Source organism: Malaya genurostris, chromosome 1 (genome assembly GCF_030247185.1).
Source record: "Malaya genurostris strain Urasoe2022 chromosome 1, Malgen_1.1, whole genome shotgun sequence".
Taxonomy (NCBI): Eukaryota; Metazoa; Arthropoda; class Insecta; order Diptera; family Culicidae; genus Malaya; species Malaya genurostris.
Window position 1 is genome coordinate 99,667,371 of NC_080570.1, and position 12,485 is coordinate 99,679,855.

Consider the following 12,485-nt stretch of genomic DNA (forward strand, 5'->3'; position numbering starts at 1 on the left):
ACAGAACGATATATAATGAACAGTTTGAAGTCGTCTACGTACGCAAGTTTCAAGAACTTCAAAGAGAGATTAACATCATTGATGTAAAGCAAGAACAAAAGAGGTCTAAGGTAAGTTCCTTGTGGCACACCAGAAGTAACCGTTTTTCTTATTCTCAAGTAGTGTCGTTAATTTTCACTGAATTTTCGCGACCAACGAGGTAAGACTTTATCCAATAATAAAACCTACCGTGGAAACCAATACTATTCTTCTAGAGCATTATCATGATTGATCATGTCAAATGTAGCCGATATATCGAAATTTTTTCTGACATAAGAGGCAAATGACCACAAGGTAAAAACCTTAATCGAAAAGAAATAAAAAAAGGAATGTCAAATCAATAATTTCCTTGTCACCCTTTAGCATAAGGGGGAGGATTTTTAATTTTTATCTAGCGAGGATTGAGGGGCAATTGGTTCGCAGCTCATATTTTCCATTGGCCCATTAATTCATCTTTAGAGTTGTTTGCTTTTTTATTGTTGTGGCATTTTAATCCCCGGTACTCGTGTCGTAGCAAGTTGCATTACATGCTTTTTGTCAGAAGTCGCATTACTATGACCAACCCGCAGCCGTTCAACTAGTATCATTGGCATCAGTGAGTTCAAATACACACGGAAAGACCAGAATCAGCCATTTGGCGAAAAATTAGTTGATTTTCTGATTTTAGTAAGTAATTTTTTGAGACAACTAAAAAAATCTTACTTTTGCTAATTTAGAAATTTTAATTCTCATTCCCTTAATAATATTAAAATAGTTGTTGAAAAGGCTATTTTTTTAGTTGAATTCACCAATTCAACGTGCTGTCATTTCTTAGCACACTTCATTTTCATTCAACTAATTTTTTAGTTGAATTAGAGAAATAAAACATTGTTTTCAACCAACATAAATGGTTGAATTGGCTTCTGCAATCTGCAGCTATATGGCGCACTATCACCGAAAAAACGTTAACACCGTAATGACTACTAGCCACTAGATGGCACACTATTACCGAAAAAAAATTCAGTCGCGGTTGTCTTTTCTATATTGGCAGGTATAAACACTATGTTGTATTGGAGAAAAAGACATAAACGAAACGTAAACTTCTTGGAAATTTTTCTTCTAAATCGCTGTTTTCTTCATTCGACTTCGCGAAATCGACTCATTCACTGAAAACTTTGAGCACTCGGAAAACAAAAACCGAATACAAGTAGTATACCGGACGGCGTAGCCCGGAAGGTTGGTAGATGCAAAAAACATCATTTGACATATACAATTAGAGTGTAAGATTCGAAACTCACTTCACTGCTCCGCGTAAAAACATTATTACGCACAATCGCTTCAAATGCGCACAAATTCTGAATAATAAACTTTCCACTAAGAGTGTACGTCATTTTTACATATCGGTTTAGAAATTTATATATAGATATATCGTAACACATGCGAAAAACATCAAAACAATTTGCAAACAGTTTCAACAAGACTGTCCTTTTTAGCTTTTTAATGGATTGTTTTGCTTTGACACTTCTCATGAGTTTTTGGCTAATAAACTTGTTAATAAAACCAATTTCATTTTTGTTTTCTTTGTGCTGTCCTTCTGCAATGATGGTGATAAATAGAAACAAATTTTCTGATTTTAACAACAAAATTAGTTGTCAATGAGAATTTCGTGTTGGATTGAAGTATTGCTGGTTTGTGTCCAGGATATTCGCCAACTAAACACATTCTCTAAAAATAAGAGTTTTTTTCAGCAAAGTAAATTCTTAATTTTAACTAATTTCATTGTTATTTTGGAAATTTTGTTGTTGAAATCAACTAATTCAAAAACAGTAATACGAGTTGAGCGCAGAGCTAATTTCGGTCGTTCCGTGCACCTCGAGCAGTCAATCAATATTCGTTGTGGGAGGCGTAGTTTGGTGATTGGTAATAATCGACTGCAAATGATTTAAAAGATAACCTTGTAAGCAGCCTTCAGCGGTGTGATTGCGCGTTAGTTTCTGCAGTCTAGCTCATCGCTTTTTTATAGATAGGACATACCACTCCCTACATCCAATCATGCGATAAAATCTATTCTCAAATACATTCGATTCGCTTATTATCGTGAGTAACAAGCGATTTACATGGATATCTATTGACATTATTGAAAATCACACAAGATAAAGTGATATATTAAAATGCATACATAACACACGCATAATTCAGGATACCAATATTGCATTAAAGTGTACCACTGAGTGAAGCTGGTTACAGACGAAGCATATTTTTAAAAATGGACCATCCGTTCTCATTTTGCGTAATGCTCTCCATACCGAGTTCATAGGTCCGATAGAATCTTTTGTCACTAGTAGATTAGTTTTTCAAGATGGATGATTTAGTTTTCCAGATAGTGGCTTAGTTTTTGCTACAAAGCAGCGACCCAAGTTTTAAATTTTTTCTTTGAACTTTGTTGGTGAACAAAGTAGCGGCAAACGGTTGGTTTCTTGGTTTCCGCTAACTTTACCCTGTCCATGAATAGGTTTTAAGCAACACTTGCCTCGAGTATATACAGATTGTAATTAGTTTTGAGAACAAGCGCTGGTGTAGATGCGGCGCTAAGAGCAGTTTCCGCAAAGAAGACGGAATACTGATTTGATAGACAATAAGAATAATCGGTAACAGACAACCCCAAAACTTCATTATTAGCTTTAAAGTCGTGCAGCAAACTGAGTAGGCATCCTTTGTAGTTCCGTACTTCTTGGATTATTGCAAAGGAGTAATAGTGGAGTCAGTATTAATGCGGAACGAGTTCCAGTCTCTGGTTCTATTCTAATGGAACTCATCCACCGCAAGGAGCTCTTGATAAGAGTCGATTAATCTCGTCGAGGAAGATTCTTGGAGAAAGATTTAATTACGAGTCTGTTTGCATGTTAGATAACTTTTTCAAGGAAACACAATATTAATAATAAACAATATAAATACCTTTTACGTGATATACGACTCCAAGGACGACCTCGAGAATGATTGCTGGATTGGTGTGTATTTACTCCGATATTGTAAATTGATGTACAGGAAATGGAGCGAGTTATTCTCTGAATATTTTGATTAAATCGATCAATCACACCATTCCAACTCAGTGAACGATTCACCTGCGCATCACATGAAATGAAACAAAAAATATAAATTTTCAACAATTAGTATGAAGAAAACGTCTCATATATATTCGTATGACATATTCAGACAGTCTAGAACAACGATTCTCAGTGCACAGGAAAATCTAATGACTACTTATGATAGAAAAAATATACCAAAATAAATCTTTTCTGGAACGTATAATCGCATCATTAGTGACTCTGATTAACACTACTCATAGCAATCGATTCATTTATCAGGCTACTCATAAAGTTTTGCGTTATCATATTTCAGTTGACTCAATTCGTCAAGATCTGGAGTTGTCTTTGTTTGTATGCACGTTTATGTATGTTAATACATATGAAACACCATTTTTTTGTGGCAACACGCGCACACTTAAGAAAAATTAGAAAATATCACCGTGACTCACTTGAGCATTTTTAGTTATTTAGTCATCACCTTGTGATTCCGGAACCAGAAATTCAGGTATTTCTTGACCATAGCAATTTCATCGATTTTTGTCAACCAAATTGCAGTCCTAAAGATTATAAATAATATGAATCAGATAAAACTATTCTTAGAAGCTAAAAGAAATTGAGCTGAGCTGAGCTGAAGAAGATCGCCCGTAGTTGCACTTCGTGATTGAGCGAATGAGTGGAAATGTACAATGAACCAAGAAAATAAAGCTTGGGAGAAACCAATCATTTTCACTGTACATACCCACTCACTCATAACTTTTTATTAAATGATCAATAATGACACTGGCTACGACCAAAGGCTGTGCTACTGAGGGAAAGGAAGGAATGTTAGTCCGATACTCGTTGTTTCTAGAGACCGCGAGTACCACTGGGAGCATCACGGGATAGGAGATTTGTTAGTAGGGAGAGAAAGAGATCCGGATATCTTTTGGTAAACAATATGATCTCAACAAAACCTGATTTTCGATACTCAGGAGAAATATAATAAGTAAGAAAAATATAAAATATCTCCAAGGAACGATCTCACCAGTATCCCTTTTCTCCTGCTCGCTCTGCTGTCAGTAACGCTAGATGAAACACGACCACTGAAAGAATAAAATAAAAACACTCGCGAATGGGTCCGCTGTAGACCAACCCTAGACCTTCAGTCTGAATGACACGATCGACTTGTAAACTTTCACACATTCCATAGAAATCCGACAACACCGACAATGACATGCAGACGGCGCTTCGATCGGTTAACAGGTTAATATCGTTGAATTTTGGGGCGACAAATTCACAGTATCCGCCACTTGAGCATCTTTAGTTTCGCGGATCAATATTATTCAATAAATAACGCTCTCACTACTAAACCACACACTTGCTACACCTACACTCAAAATAACTATTTCAACCTAATTTTTAAATATATCTATCAAACAACACATTGAAATTATACTTTTTTGAGAGCAGCACCAGGACACCGCATCGCACTCCCAGTGATGCCAACTCTCTCTTAGAAGCTAAAAGAAATTGAAAGGAAAAAGTCCTTTCGAAGGGATAGTTTAGAAAAAAAACAAAACAACCAAAGTTGAAACACTGAAAAAATCGTGATCGAAATCGGGAGAAGAGAAAGTGCTGCAATTGTCGCAGGTTATAAAACTGGGTTAAATTTTCTTACATATTTTTCTAAATCTAAATCAAGTTCGTTCAAGCGAAGTCATCTTTTGATGATTGAAAAATGAATACAAACGAAATCGACCGAACAAATGTATACGATCGTAATCAGTTAAAAGCGTTCATAAATTATCGTAATGATAATCAATTGAAAAATCGAATACCGACAGTAACACTTCACCACAGAACTGATCAAATATAACAAATATAATTCAATAATTTTGCCATTGGAACAAGAATGTCTAAAATGATAAAAACTACGATTGAAAAGACAGATAGGAACCAAGAGAATGGTAACACCTTCCATTTCATCCATTTGAATTTGAATATTTGATGCTGGAACCTCATCATTCTATCCGTTATTCAAATTCGGGAAAGAGTAAACGATTCGATACTCGCAACAATTATGAAAAGGTTCGAGAAGCCCCTGATGTAGGGGTGAACAGCTACTACGGCATATATTTTGTCTTTGGGAGCAATCGGATGTAGATCTTGTTGAATCACCTGCTACTATATTCAAAAATGCGCAAGTGCCTATCCATATTCCGAAGAAAATCATTCCATTATTCAATTAATTAAATTATTATTCAACATCTTATGTTACATTAGTGTGTTTCAAGTTGTTGTTTCACGTAGACAACCGATATAATGCACCTTAGATTCACAGCAAAATAGTTTCTTTGTAATCATTCCCATTTATGAGTTACGGAAGCTTTGAAAACGATTTCGAAAAGAATAAATGGATGAAAAATGAAAAGTATGTATAGGAAAAGTATGTATCAATTAAGAAACTAGAAATAATTTCAGGGTGGCCAGTGAATTAGCTATTTCCGGTTTTTTCCGGTTTTCCCGGAGCGCGTGATTCCCTGTTCATAGAACTAGCCCAAATAAATAGCCTATGTTCAGACCGGAGCTAGTTGGCCGTAGATGCAGGTTGACCGAGTGGCTTTTTTGAAAGGGCTATTATACGCAACGGCGACTTCTATTGTCATTTTTGTGGAGAATTAGGCCATGTACCCATGTACCGACGTAATGTCAGGTGTTTTTGTGTCGCCGTTTGTGCAAGAACCCGTTTATTCGTTTTTCAGCACTTTTGAGTAAATTTAGGTTTTTGTACAGTAATATGCGTAACGCGAATCAATATTAGCTCTCTCCGGACTGTACCAGCCTAAATGCCGTGTGGAATCCGGCGGAAAAAAATGAACCTAAAATAGATCCACTGGGTTCCTGCTTCCATGTCGTAAAAGGCGACAATTGCAGGAGTTTCTTTTTCCTTTCAGTTAACAGATATTTTCAATGTTTCACTTCTGGTTACTCTATTTTACTAAATTATCTCTTTATTCAACCTATCAATTTCCGTCTAGCTTCGGAGAAAAGTTTTATTAGGAATGATTTCTTCTTCCATGTTATTGATTGTCTTTCAGGATTATAAAATGAATGATAAAAATTAACCATTGCGCAAAATCGTTTATATTACAAAGTTAATAACAGAGATAACATATATCGGTATATTGAATACATAGTAAAAAACACTTGATATTAATATTTCAAACAGTAAATTAATATTTTTCTCGGTAGTCGGCTGTCCAGATCAACCAATATAACCAGTTGAGCCTAGTTACATTTATTAAAAATAGGTTTTTATTCTTTACGCGATAGTATTGCAAATTTTTCTTCAGTTTCCTCGAATAAGAGCTGTGAATCAAGACTTCCCGGGACTTCAATATAGGATATTGTTGAAACGTACACTCGGGAAGTCAGTGAGTTTAGTGGTGCATCCGAGCATCTTGAAACCGGAACATACTGAGTCGCACGCGAATAATACCAGTACTGAAATTTTTACTAACAAATATCCTTCTCCCGTGAGTTGAGTGAGTAATGTTGATGATTATAAGTATTGTATTCATAGTTAATTAATATGCATTACTATTCCCTCGGCTTTATTATTCCCTCATACATATTACTTACTACAAGTTACTAAAGTTTTTTTTTATGAAGTGTCATATCTGCTCGTCTCTCTCTAGTTTTTTTCTTTCCTCTCATGATTCCAATTCATCTGAAATGTTTCCACTAATAAACGTTTTCCATTGATGCATTTAATGTGTTTCACATATTTCATCATACTACCCCGCCCCTGGGGTTAGTTTACCGATTTTTTTCTCCGCATTTGATTGTTAATAACTTTTTCCCCATTTTTTCTAGTTATGAAAAAATTCACAAATGTGCTAAAAAAATATATTTTCAAGGCAGCGTAAACCCTTTATCAAAATGTCTAACTAGAATGAGTACAGAAATTCCGAAACGAAAACTCGGCCAACTAGCCCTGTTCTCCCCTATTTCCTAAAATATTTCTCTCATTCTAGCTTTAAGTAGAAATCCCATGTCCAAAAGAACATCGAGAGTTGAGAAATGAAGTATTTTCCGCGAATCGCCATGGAACTACGTTTAAAAATCTCATCCACAGTTTGTCCAAACGTTCATCTTCTGAACTGACAGTACCACGCAGCTCAAGTATTCCATCTTTATTTCGCCAGTAACCTCGATGTAGCAATAGGATTAAAACAAGAAATATATCTGGCCAACGGTGATGAAAGTGATCAGTATTGCATTTCACGAAGGAATGAAGCACCAAAATTCTTGCAAAAAAACTCTCGAAAAATCAACACATTTTATTCAAACTTCATGCTCCAGTAATGCTCTTAAGCGCAGCTTTCATATCAAATTCAATTATTGTTGGTATTTTGTAGGTTGCCACAAATATCATCAGGCATTTTAAAGCCTAATAATTAAAATTAAAATAATTATTTTTCGATCAATTCAATCTTTTGCAAGAGTACCATTGAATTAGTCTTTTTAAGGCTATCTGGAAAATCAGTCCTTCTTAAAACTTATTCAATTTAGGAGTGCCAAAGCCGTTTGTTTCAAAGAAACGTTGAAAACTAAATAGTTGGACCGAAAGAATTAGTTCTATTAAACCTTCCTTTCGTTTTTCGGAAACTTGTTTATTCGAAAATAATATGAGAGCTACAAATTATTAATAAACAAATTCAATAATAGTGAATGCTTTTCGCATGTTCCAATAATCATTCTCTGTTGTATAAATTTTCAAAGTTCGCGAACTTCTACCAGATTCCTCAAACCAGCAAACGTTCCGAAGGATGCAACTTATTTGTATACATACTCGAAGAATTCGATTACTTTCATTTCTATAGAGAAGAATAGAGAAGTATCATTCTTCAATAAAGAACTCCAGTTCACTCACTAGGAGAACTAGTTCTTTTGGACTGTTCGCGGACTGAGTATTTCTAGTAAATTCGAATACTATTTTATCCTAGTATAGTCTAGAAAAAAGTAAAATGTTAAAAATTATTGAACTAAAGAACAACTATCCTCCCGTCAAACTGATTCCTTCTAACAACATATACGATATAATTTAAGAATTCTTAATAAATGTATTCAAAATTGTTACCTGATGTTACTTTTACCATTATGCATACTTATTCTGAAATTTATTAGAAATCCAGCAGAAGCATCCTAATTATACTTATTTTTCATTATGAGCATTCATTCTGCTGTTATTGATGACAACTAGGAAAGCTCTTATTGATTTAAAATTGTTGTCAAACCCATACAAAAACCGTTCAATGAGGCATGGGGTGTTGGCCCTATTTCTAATGGATTGTGCAACATTGACCCGTGTAGGACAATAAAATGGTTTTCATTTGTTGTATCAGGAAAATCATGATGCTGAAAATCGTTACTAAAATTAGGGCTAGTAAATATATTTTCCGATTTGCACTAAAATTTCCTACTTTTTCCCCTATATATATATTATATATATATATATATATATATATATATATATATATATATATATATATATATATATATATATATATATATATATATATATATATATATATATATATATATATTCAGTTGAAATAAAATTAATGTAACATAACGTATTAGAAAACAGTCCCATCATCGAATCGAATGACCAATTTCGTATACAGAGCAAATCTTGTTCCGAAGTCACCGTTCTATCGACCAGCCCCGCCTCCACGAAATGTTTGCATCAAATGGATTCAAACATTACAGACAGAGTTTGAATCCCTAGCAAATGGCAAGCAATTAATCGACGCGTATTTAGTTCATGTTCTTAATAAAAATAATAAATTGTTAAAAACAAATTATTTATTTATTTATCAATATATACATGACGTAAGGCTATGCCTTTTCAATTGTCACTGCCGGAAACACATAGAATAGTATTGTTATTTATAAACTAGTTTGTGAATGCTAATATTACTAAGATCTAATTACTAAAATAATTTAAACAACCTTTCTTGATCGCTTTCGATGAAATACGTTTTGATACAGATGGCAATGAGTTCCAGTAATAGTAATTGACCTTGATTTTCCGTATCAATCTGCTTCTGGTAGTGAAAGGTAGAGATTGTCGGGTCTCGGGTATTTTACCCGAAACCCGACCCGTACCCGACGGGTTTTTGGTCGGGTACGGGTAAAAATTTTTATTTTCAATCGGGTATCGCAAAAGTACGGGTGAAAATCTTTTCTCGCGAAATACTCAAATTTCCACCGTGTTTACTCGTTGAGGGTTCCACCGGAGGTTGCACAGAAGTTCAATGGCTGTAGAAACCACCAACTATTGTTGACATCGTGGGTGTGGGTTTGTGAGGCTTACAAAACGGACATAGGTAACAGATTAATTTAAATCAAAATCATAATTCATTTTGCTTTGTAGTAAAAAATTGTAACCAAAAAAAAAATTCTCACGAATGTTCAAACTACTTACACTTGAAGGACGCACGGTTCACCAATTTCAAAATTGAATTTTTCACACCGGTAATACACGTACATTATTTGATGTTTGGTCAATGCACGTAAACGATCTGATGATACTCTATTCATTTTAGGGGATGTTCGCATAACATTCATTTTCGTCACGTATAATTTTCAATTTGACATTCGAAACCAGTTTACGTGATTTTTCAAGCGATTCGAATGTGAATTTTTATTTGTGTGTCAAGATAATGACCACGCTTACTTGTGGTTCTAAAGAATTGGATCAAAAGTCGCACTGTTTCGAAAAAAACATACCTACCCAAAATTGAATACAACGGGTATTACGACATATTACTCCTTTTTGTTAGCATTTGGAAATGACTATAAAGTACCAAAGACATTGAAATTCGATTCCTGCTTCGCAGTGTATTTATATGTTTAAATGTAAACAAGCATTTCAATGTATTTTACTTACCAACTAGAGCCTGATACGGCTCGCTATTTAAAACACTTTATTTTTTCCATCCAGAATTTTGGTAAAATTTGTACTACTCATTCGCATCGGGTACAGGTAATTTTTAATCGGGTACGGGTAATTTTTTTAATTTTTAATAGGGTACGGGTAAATTTTTTTGCTGAACACTCGGGTACGGGTCGGGTTCGGGTATAAGAATTTCTATACACGACCATCTCTAGTGAAAGGTCAGACTATCCAAACAGCCTTTATAAGGTCTGTCCCTGAAGATAATCAGGCAGCGACTGGCACAGTAGAGAGGGCAACTAGCGATTTTAAATATACTCTCCTACCCATTGCTCGAGTGGAAAATAGGTATACAGCAAGATGACTAGTGTTTGTTGTCTGTTAAACAGAGTGGATGTTTGCTAGAATTTAGACCATTGTTCGATGTACGCTTACCAACACGGTGATGTTATAGAACTATGTCTACCACAGCTCAGGGTGACGGAAATAGTAAATGCGTATGCACGGATTGCAAAAGAACGCAGGTTCGAGGCCTGCCTCTGAGAGTATCTTGCTCCCAAAAATGATGTTTCTTATTCGTTTGACTTCTTCAAAATATGTTTCCACCCAGTCATTGAAAAACTGGCCCACACCCTGTCCCAAAATTCTACAAAATATAAATATCCAAACATTCTCTATTTATATTCTTTGCCGTAAACAAGGAAAACAGTCATTGTTGCAATCATTTCACAAAAGCAGTTTTCTTCACTACCGCTAGGGGGCTGTCCATAAAAGACGTCACGCTTTGTTTGATGATTTTTGACTCCCCATCCCCCCTTTGTCACAAATTGTAACAGAAGCAAAGAACCTCATCAAAACAAGATCACTGCCGGAGAATCTTTTCATGAATCAGTGAATTTTAAATCACATCGATCAATATCGCTACTGATCTTCCGTCACACAATGGGTAGTGGTTTTGAGCTAAAATGATTCTTGATTTATGTAAGTTCAATCATTGGATGATTCGATAAGCTTTGATGTTGATGGAGGAAAATCACATATGATCAAGTTAAGACATGACATGATCTACGTCTGAAATCGTTGATCTCCCGCCCTTTTTCAAATGGAGTACAATTGAATAAACTGCATCAGAATCAGATAAGAGAAATTCTTATGATATACTATTATCAATGCTAGAAAAACAAATTACTGAAAAATTGTCAGTGCATAACTTAAGTTAAACCGTCTAAAGGCATCTTTTTTTTTACTCATATTAGGCAACATTTATTAATTTCGCTAATTTACTCACACCTCCGTGCACTTTTGCTGATCACAACAAAAATGATTTCCTGCATCATTCATTTCCGAATTTACAAGAAGAAGCTTTTACATCAACAAATACACGTTTTCCTATATAATGTAAACGTTTATTGTGGATTTTTCAGGAAATAGGGCGAAGCAGTAATATAATTAGGTATTTCAAAAATGTGCTCATTGAAAATATTGGACGTCACATTCCAAAAACCTCCCCCCTTCCCCCTGTCACAAAAGGTTACGTTTTATGAAACAGCCCCTCCCCCTTGCGGCGTGACGTCTTTTATGGACAACCCCTAGATAATCCTTCATGAAAAGAACATCGGTTTATTTACAAAAATGTATTGAATAAACTGATATTAATTTTTAGAATTTCCGCTCAACGACAGCGGAGAAAACTGCTTTTGCTTTTTTAAATAATGGCTGTTTTCCTAAGATTGTAAATTGCACCTTAAACATGATTGGTCTTTCGCCGGGGTTCGCCGTTTAGTTCCTAATTGGTAGTGTAGAATGACAAGTAAAATTTTATGAAATGTTTAAGTCGAATTATCAGTACATATCCAAGTACTATATAAACATTATTTCAACTGTTTTTCAAAGTGAGAATCTTAAATTGACAGCAAATGGAGAAAAACATCGATGAATGTTTAGATTTTGATTTGAATTCCTATTTAGAAGTTGTCGTATATTCTCAGATCAGTTTTTGATAAATCGATTAACTGTTGATTTATCTTCAAAATGTATACAATTTTTTTCACAGTTCATCTATATCCACTTAATAAAGTAACATAAAAAGAGTTTCGCTCTTTTTCGATATGTTTACTTCGATCAAGGACATCATATTAACATGCTATTCAGCTCTCACATTTCCCAACACATTAGCAACATCTTCAGTAATCTGGTGTCCGTATCAAATATCGTGGAGCCTTAGACTTGAACGTGTTCAGAAACGTTTTGTTCACATGGCATTACGACATTTGCCTTGGAGAGATCCTGTAAACTTGCCACCATACCCGGACAGATGCCAATTATTGGGAATCGATACTCTACAGCGCCGAAGAAAAATTCAACAGGCATTGACCATTGCGAAATTAATAAACGGGGAGATCGATGCTCCAGAATTGCGTAGCAAAATTAGTTTTCGA

At 34.9% G+C, this 12,485-nt stretch overlaps 1 protein-coding gene across 1 annotated transcript in view; it reads right to left on the reverse strand.

Moving 5' to 3' along the window:
• Positions 1-12,485, reverse strand: part of LOC131425210 (serine/threonine-protein kinase S6KL) — a 56,198-nt gene that overhangs the window by 41,914 nt on the left and 1,799 nt on the right. The window contains exon 2 of the mRNA XM_058586890.1: positions 2,974-3,140. Within this exon, the coding sequence (XP_058442873.1) occupies positions 2,974-3,140 (167 nt within the window). The remainder of the gene's footprint in view (positions 1-2,973; positions 3,141-12,485) is intronic.